Source organism: Grammomys surdaster, unplaced genomic scaffold, assembly GCF_004785775.1.
Source record: "Grammomys surdaster isolate TR1022 unplaced genomic scaffold, NIH_TR_1.0 367, whole genome shotgun sequence".
Lineage (NCBI taxonomy): Eukaryota > Metazoa > Chordata > Mammalia > Rodentia > Muridae > Grammomys > Grammomys surdaster.
Genome location: NW_021604786.1, coordinates 5,376,059 through 5,393,397, shown reverse-complemented (window position 1 = coordinate 5,393,397; position 17,339 = coordinate 5,376,059). Strand labels below are relative to the sequence as shown.

The window sequence follows — 17,339 nt, the reverse complement described above, 5'->3', positions numbered from 1 at the left end:
CTCCCTCCCTCCCTCCCCCCTTTCTCTTTTTCCTTTCTTTTTCTTTTTTGCCAAAAAAAAAAAAAAGGCTAATTACAGCATTAGCAATGGGCAGACACGGAATATCTGCAGTTAGTTTAGCCAAAGACAGATTGATCCACTGGCTTTTCTAGATCCTTCTTGCAGGTTGGTCACCTGGCTTTTCTAGATCCTCGTTGCCCCATGATATCTCTCTACCTGTGGCTTCTCAAACAGAATGGATAGAATTCAGCACTCAGTTCCCCTGGACTCAGTCGCCACACTGGCCGTGAGACATATTATCGGAAAAGACTTCCATAAACATTTCTACCCCTCCCCCCCCCCCCCCCGCCCCGGAAGTCGTACTGGATAGTTACATCCCACAGCGGGCGAGTCAGTAACAATGGATGCGGTGGGGATTCTGGGAAGGGACCTGAGTGACCACGAGGTGGCTGGCTGAACGCCTGTGGTTCTGACCTATACACGAGGCAGCTGGCTGGATGCCTGTGGCCCTGGGAAAACAAGATTAAAAATAGTCTTCTGTTTCAACAAATGCTTCACAATGTTCATTCTGGTGACTTGCCCAGAGGTCCTCAAACTCAGGAATCCATGTAGCACAGATTAATGTATTTTTTATTTATTTATTTATTTATTTATTTATTTATTTATATTTTTGTAGGATCGACCTTAAGGCTCTCTTCTCTCACCCGATTCCTGACCACTGCTCAGTTCCAAGTTTTCCTCTCCACTTATGCTTACTGTAAATAACCACTCAGACCCTGATCGCTATCAGCTGTAAAACTTTCCCTGGAATGTATCATTAGGTATTTTCATTGCTCTTGCGCCCCGAGTGAATCTTTACCGAAGGTATCCTCCCATTGTTCTGACAATTTTTACCAAGTAAGCCTGGTTAAAAAAAAAAAAAAAAAAAAAGATAACTTATCATGATGTTTCCTGTTGTGCTTAAATCTCATCTACAAAGGCCCAGCGAGGCGCAGAGGGATAGATGTTCTTTTGCTGTATGCAACCAGGCCACAGTACATGATGAGATAGGCGTGGGTCAGAGGGACCCAGAGGGATTTAGGGGTCCTTCACATTAGAAAAGGGATAGCAGCCAGCGAGGAGAGGGTGGGGAACACATGTTGTCACAACTCTTGCTGGCCCTGTAAACAATTGGAGAGTCCATTCTAATGAGCAAAGGGTTCCTAGGTATTGTTTTTTTTTTTTTTTTTTTATCTAAATGGATGCTTCCGCACCCCCCCACCCCCAAGAGTCCGGCGTTGTCTTGGCATGCTTGCCTCCAAATTAAATTGCTCTCTCCCATCTCCTCAAACCCATCCAGATGACGTGATGTGGTCTCAAGCCTAAACTGTCACCAGAGTCCTCCCTGACCCCATTCCTGCTCCTCCTGACTTATCTCCTCAGGAAAGGAATCCGTAGATCTGTTTCACAGATGCCTCGTTTTGGCTGCTGGTAAGCTGAGGAGGGCCAGGGGCGAGTCCACAGGTTTCAGGGGAAGGACCCGACATCTTTGTCTATCGTCTCTACCCAATGGATGCTAAAAAAAAAAAAAGATACCTAGCTCGGGATCTGTTTTCCTGCGTTTTAAACCCCTGTGCTCTTTCTTCCAAGTCCTTCGGGGATGAGGCCATCCAGCCTACCACCCCAGGCGAAACGGCCCCTGCTTCCATGTTAGGCTGCTCCACCTGGCTCCACACAGCAGCTCTTTGAGAATGACGTCAGTGGGGACAACCTAACCCGGTGGTCTCCCTGCTTAAACCTCTTTTGGTCAGGACAACGACCAGAGGCTCAATCGGGCCTACTTAGATGGTCTCCGCCAAACTTTAACCTCACATTCCTTCAGTGCTGTCTGTGATCACGCTCCGTGAGCTATTACCCTCAGACTCTGTCCAATTACTACAAGTTTAACTCGGTCCTGCCTTGGGGCCGCTGCATGCGTGGTCCCTGATGCTTAAATTACCTTGTCCCTGTCCCCTCTAACACAATGAACTCATGCTTATCCTGTCTATCCGTTCAGTGGTGACTTCCTCTTAGGTATCGCCTTAGTCATCAGACTCCTCCCCTAGAATGAGGTCACCTCAGGCTGTTACCCTTAAAAGGGTAAATGACTTTTTTCCAGTGCGACTTTTAGGCTCCACAGGGTGTCTCTTTCCATTTCCATTGTGTTCCCGGTTGCAAACAGCAAGCCCTGGCAATAGAGGTACCAAGACACATTTGTAGACTAAATCAACAAACAGTAACTTTATGTGGCCTGCCAGCATAGGAAATGGTGACTTTCAGCGGGCCCCCTCCCCCCACCCACCCTCCTTGCCAAGTTCAGACTTTGACTCTGCCTTTTATTAGTCAAGTGAAGGCCTTTCTAAACTATAGTTTTCTCATTAGTAAATCAGCCATAACCATTCGTAGGCGAAGGAAGCTTCTAGTAGGTTCCCAATAACCCAAGTTCATTATCAGTATGGCTGTTAGCATTCTGCCTAAACTCCACCTCCACAGTTACCCACCAACAGCCAGGGATGCTCCCCCACAGTTACTTGGGAACAGCCAGGTAGGCCTGACCCACTACAAAAGGGGCTGCTTGCCCCTTCTCCCTTGCTTGATCTTTTATACCTTTCTTGCCCTCTTGGGCTCTTCCCTTCCCCTTCTCTCCCCATTCCCTTCCCCCCTTTCTCTCCACGTGATCATGGCCAGCCTATATTCCTCTACTTCTCTACTCTCTCCCTCTCTCTGCTTTTTTCTGCCTCTACTACCCTCTTAACTCCCCTCCCCATGTCCTGGATAAACTCTGTTCTATACTATAACATCCTGTGGCTGGTCCCTCAGGGGAACGGGATGCCCCAGCTTGGGTCCACTGAGACATCCCCTTCCCCCATACCTCACCCCCCCCCCCAGAACATATTCCTTTTCTCTTTATCTTTTTATAAATACATCAATCATCATCTCCAATTTGGAGACCAGAGACTAGAAGTCCTCTGCTGCGTCCACAAAACTCCCCAGGAATAAGAGACAGACACTCCCAAAGGAAACAGATAGTAACATTTTTTATTAAATATTACAGTGGATCAAAAAGTACAAAATATCTCTTGCCTGCTATGTGATTGGGAAACTATTGGCACAGAATACAGTATCAAAAGCAGTAATAAGTACAATTTGGAAAACATACAAAATTGAGTGTTTATAGTTGGCTCAGCATTCTTCCGGTAGTGTTTAAAACTAAAGCCAAGGCTACTCAATAACCTCTCCATTGGGAAATTATATAACATCACTGGGCCAGGTTGTTATATACAAATATCACCTTACAGAGCATCAAGGTTACATAGCTGGGGTTACTCAAAGTGTACAATATTTACAACACAGGGAAGTTTAAAAAAGTATAAACAGCCAAGAGATTACGCTGCTATTTTTTTTTTCTTTTCAGAGTTCTTTCCGCCATGGGGAGACAAGCAGAATATCAAATACATCAACAGTCAACACTAGAGCAGAGGTGCTCAAAGTCCCTACTCCAGCGGTGTGGGTCTCACCGGGGGCAAAACCATTCCCGTTCCTTTCTCAGCTCGGGATAACGAGTCAGACTAGACCACACGGGACTTGGCTGGCCACCACCAAATGTGACTTAGTGGGACAACACGAGAAGAGAGATAAATGGTTCTCTTTGAAGGCACACTACATAAAATATATTTTGTGGGACCACCTTGAAACTTCCATCAGACACACCAACACAGTGAAATACAGTACCTAAGAAGTCATGCACCAGGTTGCAAAGCTGTGTGAATTCAACACTGAGACAAACCCTTCTATAGATGCCCTGATGAGTAAGTAAAACTGGGGAAACTGGGAACTTCTAGCTAGGAAATAAACCAGTCTGTCCTGCGGCAAATACTACATGTTTGAATCAGTTACTAAGAAAAAATACTTTAAACCTAAAACTTGGTTGGGCTGTGGTGGTATTGTTACTTTTACTTTCTATTTGACTTTTAAGTTGAATTTCCAAAAGTGAGACCCCAAAGTTGCCTAGACATAACATCTTTTTAAATATTATTTAGAATCTCCAAATTGCCAACAATTCAAGGGCTTGGTGCATTTTTAAATTGCCACATTTCTCGGAAGCCACACTTGGTAAATAGATTTATGACTCCGGTGCCAATTGGATTCCACAATTTCCTTTACAGAATGACGAATGAATAACAATGGTTTGCTTGCAAAAAAAGAAAGGCTTGTGCAATGCCATTCAATAATAAGGCCCCTTGAACTCAAACAATGCAAACAAAGCCAGATTTAAGACTTTTAAAAAAATGTCCTTCTCAGCCAATGAGAAATTCAATGGTCTTTTTGAAAGATTTCCAAGATCTCCGTTTGGAGTTTTAAAACAAATAACACACCACTTCTACTGGGAAAGTAACCCCCACCCCCAGGTCTTTGTATTTGTCCTGATGTTTCTCAGAGGGTCCGAGCTCCCTTCAACAGAAAAAGCGAGTCTCCTCTAGGAAGAGATGAGGAAAAAACCGACAGCTAGACGGTATTGACATTGTTTGAAAATGTGGCGATGGAATTCCTACTCGATGAACACATTGCAAATCATCGCACTGAGGAAAACAATTGCCCCATCTTGCAAATGGGTGAGCTTGTGGTGGTGGGGTATTTTTGTGTGGGGACAGACACCACCATTTTGCATTGAGAAATGAACTCACAGGGACCATGTATGGATCCAGCCCATGTCTGCTACAGAACCCCTGGTTCCCTTTTCTCCTTTTCTGATTCTGTGGCTATTCATTCAATCTAGTGTAATTTTCTCAAACTGTGTCCTGGCCAGTATCACACTGGCTGGAATTGAGACCCACCCCCAACACATACACACACACACACACACACACTCACACGCACGCACACCCTTTCTTGTGCAACAGCAGAATAATCTGCACGTGCACATTTATGAGCTAAGTTATACTAATCTATCTATGGTCCTATTAAATATATAATATATATTTATATATATTATTCCACAGGAAGGTAAATAATTAATTGAAGCGAATGGAACTCTTAACACTGGGTCGCTACATTCTTTTGTTTCCACCTTTGGATAGCATGTTACTACAGGGACTATTTGGCTTCATATCATGAGGACATTTCAATATGGACGAACGGCATGCATGGCTTTGTGTAAGAGCCGTAGATTCACGGTCACTGGTTTTGATTATTTTTGTAGTTCAGTTACTTATTCAGAGATGTTGAAAACCGTCATCAAGTTTCATAGACTTAAATATGTCAGAGGTAAAAACAAAGAGAGAGAGAGAGAGTGAGAGAGTTGGTTAACTATGGTCCTATAGTCTACTGGTGTTGAGGGTGAAGAGGGCAGAGCGCTGGGGACTTCATCAAAGAAGCTTTCAGCAGGGTCGGGTGCAGATAGGAACGAGAATCCACTCTAAGGATCCATTTGCTACACATAGCAGAGTTTGTGCTCTGGGAGCAAATGGAATCAGCTGTCAAAGAGTGCCAGTCAAAAGACCTCCAAAGCAGGCGGTACAGCCACGTGGTGAAAAACTTGATACAAACCACCTTATGGGTACAAATACTCATCAAACCCAGGGCCCAGACACCCAAGGAGGATGGCTTTCTTTTGGAAACAGGTCATCCAATTATTCCCAAAGACGTTACTTGAGAGAATCTTGCTAGGAAACCCAAGAAACCAGCTGAGGATGACAGTCACCCTGTGCCTTGACAGGCCAAGGCCCAGCTGGGATGCCCAGTGGTCAGACCTTGGGTAGCTCCCCCTCTGCTGGAGACTCACACACTACCCTTTCCCAAGTCCCCTTTCTGCAGACCATTTCAAAGGTGCGGTTTCAGCACCGGCATGAGACACCCTGGCTTTTGTCATAAGTTTTGAAATTCCTAAAACCTCTCCTCAGCCCCTAAGTGGGTCCACTCAGTGGCTTTTCACCAACAAGGTTTTTGTTTATGAATTCTCTGGTATGTAGGACAGGTTCACAGCCTAGATAAGGTGAGTGCAATGCTTAATATTTTCATATAATCCAATACTTCAAAGCAAAGCATTTGGCCGACTATCCATCCCACTTGTGAGGGACGGAATCCTCAAGGCGCAGACCCACAAAGGCACACGCTTCAAGCTAGCTTGTGTTCTCCAGGGCTTCCTTACAGCCTGTTCCACTTAAAAATCAGTTGCTTCAATTTGTAAACAGTAACTTGACCACCCAAAGCTGCTCAAAAGAAGATGTGGTGGTGGGCAGGGGTGGGGGTTGAGGGTGGGGGTGGATTGATAAAAATACACATTGAGAGCTAGAAGAGTCAGTCAGCCTTACAAACAGAACAGATCAAAACAAAACAGAAGACCTGCAAACAGAAGGGATACTGTTTAATAAAAAAAAAAAACCAACAACAGATAAACAAACAAACAGATACACAAACCAAAAAAAAAAAACAACCCCAGGGCAGGAACAAGAAGGAACCGGGAGAAAACACAACTACCTGTATATAAATTAGGTGAGCGAACAGTGATACGGGTAGCTTTAAGAAGCGAGTATATACAGTTTAACAGTGTTTCCTTCTCTGGATTGTTTAATAGTGTCAGAATGAAAGGTCTCTTTAAGTTTTACTATACATTGCATTGATTGAACTTTGTGAGTTTGATGAAAACAGAAGGGCGTTCCCTGGCTATTACTGGCCAGTCTTTCTTGCCCTTGCCTTTGAAAAGCCTGCCTCTCCCCCCCACAACTTTATGTTCAAGTTGCTTCCTTACCATCCAAGCTCAGATGGGGTCCTCTGTGTTCTTCTAGGATAGACCACAGATACCTTCACAAGACCAACGTGAAAAGACAATGCCCTAGAGGCCCTAGGCCATCTGTGTTGGAAGAGAGGTCACAACTGGCCAATCAGGCTAGGGTTGTCCCCGAAAAGGTAGGTATGTTCACCTCTATGGCTGGGACGAAACCAGATTAGAAGGAATCCTGTCTTCCGTCTTTGCAAGCCAGCCCTCCAGGGTTGGTGCGTGGACCACACCGTTTGGGGGATGCTGGGCACAGCGAGGTTTACAGTTTTGTGCTGGGGTGTACGGAGGACAGCGGAGAAGACGGGAAGGCAGCCTGAGGGTTGATAGCAGCTAATGGGTAGATGCTATTGTGCAACAGGTCCCCGTAGGAACTTCCTACTGGGGTGGCTGTGGCCAAGTGTCTGTACAGCTGCTGAGAATTTGTCGGCGATGTAAAAATTCCTCTTTGCATCACGAGCGAGTGGAAAGCCAGGGGCTGCATGAGAGGAGAAAGCACCGTCTGGTTCTTCAAGTACTGCAGAGAATGGGAGTACCCGGCCGGGAGCCTGGAGTTGAGGCCTGAATTACACAGGCTACCAGAATACAAACCTGGGAAGATAGGGGAGGAGAGAGGGAGCTTGTGACCTTCCGATGCAGCCCCAGAATGCCCACCGTAGGCTCCTTTGTTGCCCTCGCTCTCCTGTTCGGAGGCCTTTTCTTTCCCAGAAGCCTCCTTGGCTGGGTCCAAGGGAGACACAGCCCTGGCCTTTTTCCCGGCGATCACAAGATCTAAATCCTCCAGGCTGCGTTTTATGGGGCGAGCAGCGCCAATGTTCTGCGGGCTCATCTTCCGGTGCAGGATGGGATGGACCATGCCTTCCATTTTCCGGAAGTTCTCCAGTCTCACGTGGTGAGGCTTTCCTGACCTTGCAAGCGACTCCGGATATTTTTTAGGGGCCGACATGGTCATGGGTGATACCCGGCAGGCTTTGGGATGGCAGTCTCGATTCTGGCTGCTGATGACCTGGAACTGGGAGTTGCCTTTGATCTCCTGGGACCCTGAAGCAGAGTGGGCCAGGCCCAGGACTTTGCTGGTTAGTTTATGTGGGTTCTTGGGAAGGCTCAGGTCTGTGGGTTGATCATCTGTAGAGGCTTCTGCCGCAGCCAGCTTCTTATCTTGCAGGTGGAGAGACGTGAGATAATTGACGTGGATCTTCTCCGGGTGCTTGTGAGAAAGAAAGGCGCTGTTTTCCGATTCCTGGTATGTGTCCCTAGCAGCGTACTTGGAGGGCTGTTCATTATGAAGATGATGTTCTGTGTGCCGGTAGAGGCTGTGGAGATGCGGGGATGAGTAGAAGTCGGCCAGGAAACTGGGCACATGGGCGTGGGAGACGGCTCTCTTCTCTAACAGCTTATCCTTGCCCTCCTGTGTCTCTTGTTTCAGGATGTAGGAGTCGGCCAGGGAGCCGAGCTGGTGTTTGGGGAAGCCGCAGCGATGAGCCTCGGACCGACTCAGTTTGTCGTGCTTGAAGATATCATTGATGCTCTTTCTGTCTTCAGAGGTCTTGTTTTTGAAGCTCTGGACATGTTGGATTACGGAAGGCCGGCTGACGGCCGTGTGATCAGAGCTTTGGTTGTGGTGGGCCTGGGACAAACCCGAGCACAGGTCGTCCCTGGCAATAAGTTTCTTTTTGCTGATCAAGGGGGGTGGGGAGCCATAGGGATAGCTGCTGGAGAGGCTGGCCCCACTCACCTGAGACAAAAGCTTTTTCTTGGCCAGTGGGGACATGATTCCGGGGTTGCCCCGGGAGTAAAGCAGGGGTGTGTAATTAAGTCCGTGGTTCTCATTCATGGGGCCGGTCAAGTCTTTGTCTTTGAACATGTCAAATGATTGGACCACGAGGACCTTTGGGGTCTGCTTGAGGGCAGTGTGGATGTCGTCACTGCCCAGCTGGTCCACCTTCACAGTGCAGTTGGCAATGTAATTGGCCATGGCAGGAAGTTTCTCTTCCTCTGCCTCGTTCTGGCTTGCCAGCGGTGGCTTAGTGGCGGGGAAGCCGGAGAAGGATGCTCCTTGGAGATCATTCTCAGGGCTGTCTGTAAAGCAGCAGGGTTTGGCTTCTTGGTTTGAGTCCATCTGGGTACTGGGAGAGGCAAGGGGCTGTTTGCCAGCCCCAGGAGTAGGAGCTGAATCTTTTTCTGGAGGCAAGGGAGGGCTTGGGAGCAGAGGGGCAAGGCCCTTATCTCTCACCTCCTCGGCCTCTTTCTCACTGTTGGAACCTTGGTCAGTTTCATTGTTCTTTTCTGGGTCTGCTCTGGATACTGGGGCCCTCACTACGAGATCCTTGTGCCCTTCTGGTTTTCTCTTTACTTCCGGAGCAGGAAGAGGCTCTGGGATGCTTTTCTGGCTTAACGTCTCTTCTTCCTTCTTTTGCTCTGATGAAACCTGGGAAAACACCGTAGGAGACAGTTAGAAGAGGACCATGCACACTTACATACCTCATTAGGAAACAAAGTATCATACACAGCAGTAATCCTTGAAGCCAGGCTTGTCAATCAATTCACCAAGTTTCTGTAAGAGTTTTATTACTCCCCAATCACGGATCTAAACAAAGAAATCTAAATTACAGAGACATTCAGGGAAATAAGCATGTTCGCTTCAGCCCCTTATGAGACACCTATCAAAACAGCAGAGTGACGTTCTGACACATCAGATCACTCCGTTCTGATACTTAGTTTAATTCTAAGGTTGTCTTCTTGTCAAATCAGTCAATTATCCAAATAGGTTTTAAATTACAGGTTGCATTTTATGATGCTTCCTAGAAAGTTTTTTTTTTTTTTTAAACATTTCTCATTCAAAAATTGAACCAACCCCATATCAATAACAAACAGGTTTACTCCTGGCCTTTCCTTGAGAACCATCCCTTCCTAAAGAGTTCAGTGGGATCCATTGGAAACCAGCTACAGTTACACGTTGTTTCTTAGGACAATACAATGTGTTGGTCTTGTTAAAATACTAAATATGCAGATGGAAATGTGTGCATCCAGGGCTAGGGAATATTCTAAGTCCTTCTATGGCACATCAAACTCATTGCTAATAAAGCCACAAATGAAATGAACATAATTCAGGTAGATGTGTTGCCTCCGATACAGCTTTTCTATTTATTGAAATAAATTGTCGTCAATGGGATGGATGCTTCCTATTTGTAGTAGGTATGGGCACAATTTAAGCCATTTACTATGGAATCCTAAAAGTGATGACTTTTTAAGTGTAGTGATACAGCTGATGGACAAGCCTTTGCATAATAATAAGGTCATGAAACATCTGAATTGAGTTAAACCCCACTCCTTTGGCTCAGTCACATCACTAGAACTTTTTCTGCTGTGACAAAACCACCAACTAAATCATACCTTTGGGGTAGATTTAAAAGTATTGGTTTGGGGGATAGTTAGGAAAAGTACTTTCAAGGATTCACACCCATTTTGTGATTTTTTTTCCTCAAATTTACATGAAGATAACCCTGCTTACCAGGCATATGTGATACCCAACAGTCAGACCCTCTTCTTGCATACTAACTATCTTTTTAAGTAGAGATTCCATTCTTAAGCTTATACATTAAGAGACATAAAAATGAGAGACCGCAAAAGGGAAACTGTGCTCAGTTCTTCAAAGTTTCTGTGACCTTGGCATTCAGTTGTGTTGGGAGTCTTGCATGTCTATCTATAAGCCCGGTTAGGGAGGGATTTGTAAGTTAGGCCAACAACAACAACAAAATACACTTCTTTTCCCCAAAGACTGTGCTTTTTGAACTACCTGGGTCTTACTCTGTGCCTTGTAGTCCCCAAGGATAGTGGATTTGACTATACTCCTTCCCTCCTCTCTACTGTCTTCAGTGGATCAGGTAGAAAACATCAAAGTCTACCATACGGTATTAAATGCAACTCTCAAACCTGTCTCACAGGTATGCTGGCTTTGTAACATAGTTCTGTGGAGTTGGTGGGCCTGGTTCTTATTGAATGTATGTTTTCAGAGAGGTGGAGGTGACAAGACTTCACATGACAGACTTGGATGCTTCTGATGCCCAGAGCCCTAGTCAGGAAAGGGGATCACTGATACTGGAATCATTTCCTTGTGGAGAACAGGAAAAGCCACAGCTTTCAGAGGTCTGAGGGACTCTTTGTAGCCAGGCTGTTCACTCTGCTCTCAGAAATTGTCACCTCCCTAGCCGGGCAGTGGTGGCGCACACCTTTAATCCCAGCACTTGGGAGGCAGAGGCAGGCGGATTTCTGAGTTTGAGGCCAGCCTGGTCTACAGAGTGAGTTCCAGGACAGCCAGGGCTACACAGAGAAACCCTGTCTCGAAAAACCAAAAAAAAAGAAAAGAAAAGAAAAGAAAAAGAAATTGTCACCTCCCGAGCTAAGGGGGCTCCATGGGTGGACTAAGGATCCCTGCCACAGTTCACGAACTCGGTTTTAAAGTTTGCCCACCCAGTTGGAGCCATGCAAAGGTCAGCCAGCCTCATGATCCTCCAAGCATCCTCTGGTGCTTTGGCTGTGCTGTGCATCTGGTATCTAATAGAACCAACCAATCCAAAGCCCTGGGATAAATCACCCGAATCTAGAAGGAACGGAATGTTAAGTCTTAACTTGGAATTTCCTTGCTTTGGGCCATTTTTGTTGCAAACTTGCAAATGTTTGCAAGTCTGCAATGTCTTGTATTTTATTCCTTTTAGAATTGCGAGAGATTAAGAAAATCATGAAACTTAAGAAAGTTTGGCCTGGCTCAGGCCGAGACGGAAGGATGTGAGTTCAAGTCCTGCCTGTGCTACAGAATAAGTTTAAGACCAGGGTCAGAAACCTGTCTCTAACCAAAAAGTGAACAACTCTGCAGGATTGTAGCTCACCGGTAGAACACTTCACTAGTATGTGCAAAAACCCAAGGTTCAAGGTACAGTCTCCAGTAAAGCAAGGTATTAATATCATCTTTTAAAGAAGGAATCATCTGGGAATTTGTGGGTCTCTCTGTATGTATATGACTGTGTTTTAAACTGGTATTTACTGAAGCCGTCTCTTACATGTTCATTATAAGCCTGATTTTTAGAGACTGTTGAAGATCAGTACTCAAATTCCCTCAGGGGTTGAATACTAGAACATGCTGTCTCTGAATGTAACTGCTATTTTTTTTTTTTTAAATGGGCAGCTGGATTTTTGATTATTCATGTTGAGACAGAGCCCAGATCAGCCTCCTTGGTTGGCTGGATGCTACCAGGCATGCTTTCTACTGAAAAACAGGAGTTGAGGCTTCGTTTAGAAGGTCCAGAAACATATCTGTTAATATGAGAGATATTAACGGTTTCTGTGGAATCACTTTGTCATTTCCCCATAACTAATATAGATGAAAAGATGAAAGACGTTGATAAATTGATCTCAACCCAGGGCTGTTGAATGAGAAGTGAATGTCCCTAAAATTTTGGAGAAAAACCCCAAGGAGACACCCAGAGAGATTTTATTAACCCTTGTTCTCTGATACCTGCTCCCCCCACCTCCCCTGTTCCCTCAAGTCACACCTTAAATAGTCTGGCTATGAAATCACCAAGAAGTGTGTTCCCCAGGGCTAGCATCACCAAAGAGCATGACGACTCACCTCAGATGTATCTTGGGGTTTTGGGGTATTCTCTTTTTCTTTCTTGTTTTTGGCCATTTCCTGTTTGATGCGTTTGTTCCCCGAGACTTTTGTTTTATTTTCATTTTCCTGCGTATTGTTTTCCTGTTTCCGAGGTTTGATTGGCGGCAGAGGTTTATCTTCTTCCCCCTTAATAAATCTTTCGTATGGCAGGATTAACCTAAACGGAAGGCAGAAGGGATGCGTCATCGGTTGGCCAATTTTAGTGACATCATCGGTATGGTGCTTAGTGACGTCATCTCTGTGGAGCTTGTTTCCTCCTACGTAGTAGCCCCGCCCTTGATCTATAAGGATGCATGACTCCTCATGGATGTTGGCTGTCATTAGTACCAGGCTCTCTCTGTATCCTATACTTTCCCTATGCTTAAATACCTGATGAAGCCTAATTTATAAATGAAGTAGAGGAAGAGATTGGTAGCTATAATTAATAAAGTAGAACAACTAGAACAACCTACTGCAAGTAGTAAAAGTTATATACACGTAACTCTTTCCAACAAGTCAAGATGAATATTGTTTCTCAATGATGGCTGACCATGGGTAGCTGAAACCAGGTAAAGCAAAGTCAATGCATAAGTCACTTGTTGAGTGACCACATCTCTGTGCCTTGAATGCACCCTCGAGACTCACTACAGATGCGATCTATTCTATTAGTGAAGCTTGGTTATCCCGTCTCCTAAATACTTCTCTAAGAGAGTTCTATCCTTTTGGTTCTGCGAGCTGACACACCAAGAACACCAATGGAGGAAGCCAAGGTTGACATTGTCGCGATGGCCCCCTAGCACTTGGCTGATGGCCGACGACGACATCAGGAAAACAGTGACAGCTGCTTTTCATTTACAGTTAAGTCAAATGCTTATCAGGTATCCACCCTGTGCCAGGCACTGCTCCAGATCCTGAAATACAGCCAGGAACCAAATATTCTGAGCCTCTGACCTCACCCAGCTTCTATTCTAAGACGGGCTAGGTAGACGGTAAAAATCAATTCCCTAATATTTACACCACACCTCTGTGGATTATTGTCATCATCACCCTCATCACCATCATCATCATCACCATCCTCACCACCACTTTCCTAAGATTAACCAATGGGCCTGAGGATCACGGCATCTGTTAGACCTGGAGCTTGAATGTGCTTGCATCTCCGGTCAGAGTTTTCATTTTTATTTACCTCAACATGGAGACTTGCCACTACTCAGTAGAAAGGAATTGCTTTCATGAAACCCAACCCCAGGTTCAATAAATATATACCACTGGGGGGGGAAAATATAATATATAATACTGACTTTGACACCTTTCTACTACTACACCTGGAAGACCAACACTTGAGGTCAAAGGTCAGGAGGAGGAATGCTCAGTTTGGCCAAGACAGATGTATTCTCTGGCCCCTGGAGGGGCAGGTAATCCCATCCAGGAGAAGGTCTGTTTTTTGGGGAGGTGGGTGTTGAGTTAGAAAGGGCATTAGCCAGAAGGAAGCCAGCTAACCGCCAAAGCAAGGGAAATCAGAGGGCTGAAAAATTCCGAACATTTTAATTACATAACTTTTTAAAAAACAAAGTGCATAAAATTGCTCTAAAAAGAGAGACATCAAACAGTTCTGGTTTTAATCTGTTCCCTTTGCAGCGCAGCTCTTGATCCGAGCCCGGGAAAGAGCTGATGTAATTAAAAGGCACGGGTTACATTACAATCCAGTGATTAAAGTTTTTCTAATGCATTCGGTATGATTAATGACTCACTGTGGGATTAATACAAGGCTCGGCCTTCAAAATATGAACCTTAATACAGCAAACATAATTTGTTTTAAATACGACAAGTTGACTCAACGAAGAGAATGTACTTGGCTTAGAAGCAACAGCAATCTGTTCAAATATCGAGAATCCTTTATTTTGAAACTAAGTCACCCGAACCTCCCCCCACAACTCCAACCCCCCCCCCAAGAATCCTGATTTGGAAGATTTGTTGAGTATCTTAAAATTGGTTTCTGATTATGCAATTTGTCTATTAGCTACTTAAATATACACCACCCTTCTGGGTTTCTCAGTAAAGACTTGGGGACATCTGAGACACCGACAATGAAAGCAAGCACGTTGTAGGAAAAAAGTCAAATGTGGATTTATGGTATTTTAGGACCCAGATCTGTTTACCGAGCATGCACAGACAAGGTATGTGCAAAGAGGCATGGGTAATACTTTGGAGACCTCTGTCTGGCAGGGGGCCAGCCACGAAGATCAACACAACCCATGGGGGATAGTTATCTTCAGATCCCATTACAGCCCAAGTTTAAACATGTTACAGCTGCTAAAACTGGAAACGGCTCTCTTCATGTAGACTTACTAAAATAATATACGGTTGCCAAATACCTGCTTCCCACCATAATATTACAGTGCGTGTTTATATAATGAAAAGCATAACTGTGCAGAAGAGAGAAAAAAAAGCAGTCGTGTTCATACTTGAATCTATTCTGCCTCATCTCTAAAGTCTCTGACTGCCTCCCCCCTACCCCCAACACACAGCAATTCCCCTCTCTCCTGCATTGTTCAGCATGGGATTTGATCCCCTTTTCAATATTAGAAAGGAAGGGATTTTTTTTTTCCTCCCCCAACCAGGAGCAAAATGCATTGAATATTTTGATCTGGAAAAAATATTTTAAATTGATTTTAATGAAAACACATTTTATTGTTGGGACAGATAGGTTTGTTGTGCTTTTGTTTTGTTGCCATGGGAACCAAGGAGCTCAGAAGCCCTGGTATTCCAACGTTTGCCATTTGTGGTACCTCCCTCTCCCCCCACCCCCCTCTTGTCTAATGGAGATGGTGACATCACGAAAGACTCTCTTTCTTGAGAATGGCGGTACAGAGTGTGAGGAGGAGAAGGAGGAGGAAGAGGAGGAAGGAAGGAAGGGAGGGAGGGAGGGAAGAAGGAAAGAAGGAAGGAAGGAAGGAAGGAAGGAAGGAAGGAAGGAAGGAAGGAAGGAAGGAAGGGAGGCAGAGAACAGGTTGGGGAGTCACCCAGGGAGCCCAGGAAGACCCTCACTCTGGGCTCTGACAGTCTTGTGCTAACTCAGCTCTCTAGTGTACACCAAAGGAGAATTTGATTTTATCTTAGAATTTTGTAAGTTCATGAGGCTGGGCAGTATTTTCCTCCTCTTCCTCCCCTCTCCACCCCCACCCCATCATCCTTTCTCATTTTGACTCAACTTAGCAGTCTGCAAGCTTCCAGCAGTACAAAATATATCTTCACTTTGCTGGTCAGAGCCTGAAGCCAGAAGGCAGGAAATCAGGAATTAAATGTTTCTTATATCTGGGAAGAAGCATGACTAAGGGTAAAACTCAGTCCAAACACAGGCTCCGTTCAAGGCTTCCAGAGGGGTGCGTGTGTGTGTGTGTGTGTGTGTGTGTGTGTGTGTACTGAATGCGTGGTTTTTTTCCCCTACTTCTAAATCATTGAAATATAATTAGAGTTGCTCAAAAGGAGACAGAAAAAGGTCCCCAAAATAAAACAAGAAAGGCAGCAGTCAAACAGAAAAATAATTGAAATAGGAACAGGAAATAGGAGCTCTGAGGAACAGGGTCCATTCCCACACAGTACAGAAACAAACCCTGCTTCGTACAGTGACTTCCGCTTGTTGTGACTGAGTGGTTTTTTTTTTTTTTTTGGTAAGTTCTTCTGTCATGGTGCAGCACAATTCCCCCACAGGATGTGATCTTTATCATCTGATTATTAGAAGTTTTCTCTACAGCACCAGAGGACAAAAGCCACGATAGGTTTCTGAACGCATTTTTTTTTTTTTAATGTTCCACGCACACATGTAATCATTAAAAACAGATTAGTTTCTCTTGAGATCAGCATTGCCCAATACAGGAAGCCGTGTAGGCCTGTATCCTATAAAAGGATGTAGTGTAATGCAACATGCCTGTGCCTCTCAGAGGACTGTTTCTCAAATATTTGTAGGACAGCAGAGATTTAATCAGCTTCGAAACGGTACAGAGAAAAAGCAAACATGTACTCGCCCCCTCCCCTGCCCTACCCCCCCCCCCCCCCGGTGAAAAATATCTATTACACAGAAGAAATATTTTCATTGTGCTGCAACTCAAAGGATAGACGCTGAGTCTTGGGTGGGGAGAAGCAGGGAGAAAGAGAAGAATACACTCATTAGTAAATCTGCACAGACCCCCTCCTTCCATCTGCATTGAGGTTAGGGATTGAAAGCTGGGGAGATAAATGAGTCTTTCTTCTTGTCCAGATTTCCTATTTCAGATTAGCAAACTGCTTATTTATGATGCCCTTAATAGATGTGAACCAGGTAAGCCATCACGTATTAAGGCGGGGGGGGGGGGGGAATAACAGCTTTTCCTAGGCCTAAGATTTGGAGCAGCAGCATGAGATTTTATTTTTCCCCGGGAATAATACAAGAATAACATTTTCCACCTCAAAGCAGAAACAGTAGGGGAGCCTTTTGCTATCACAGAGATCCTTATTAAATTCAGTCACTGTGAAAAGACAGAGTCCCACCCCCTTCCTTGTTCTTCTTCGTTTAAAAGGAAAAAAAAAAATAAGGGAGACTTAAAAATCAACCCAAGTTAAAATGAACAAATCAATGGCATTATAACCTTGATTTATTAATGTCTGAGCCGGTAAATTATCATTATACAAGAAATTGCCGGCTGGAAAATACTGTGGCTTCGCTAAATCAAGTTGAATAACGGTGCCCAGCACACTAGGTTTTTAGATGTGCCTTGTCTGATATTATAAAATATTCAATATATTTCTCTACAGCAGAAGTCAGGGGTCAGCAAATCTATTACTGTAATGTAAGGAATCTGGCCACTCGCCAACTATCTCTCCCTTTTATTATTGTTATTATTATTTTTTTTTAAGCACTGA

General features: G+C 44.7%; 1 protein-coding gene across 3 annotated transcripts in view; it reads right to left on the bottom strand.

The window, feature by feature from the left end:
- Positions 1 to 3,037: 3,037 nt before the first annotated feature.
- Arid5b (AT-rich interaction domain 5B) overlaps positions 3,038 to 17,339 on the bottom strand; it is a 180,119-nt gene continuing 165,817 nt past the window's right edge. For all 3 annotated transcript variants that reach the window (XM_028780245.1, XM_028780246.1, XM_028780247.1), the window contains 2 exons: positions 12,420 to 12,618; positions 3,038 to 9,221 (listed from right to left, as the gene is read on the bottom strand). In XM_028780245.1, the coding sequence (XP_028636078.1) occupies positions 7,056 to 9,221; positions 12,420 to 12,618 (2,365 nt within the window). In that variant the 3' untranslated portion in view covers positions 3,038 to 7,055. The remainder of the gene's footprint in view (positions 9,222 to 12,419; positions 12,619 to 17,339) is intronic.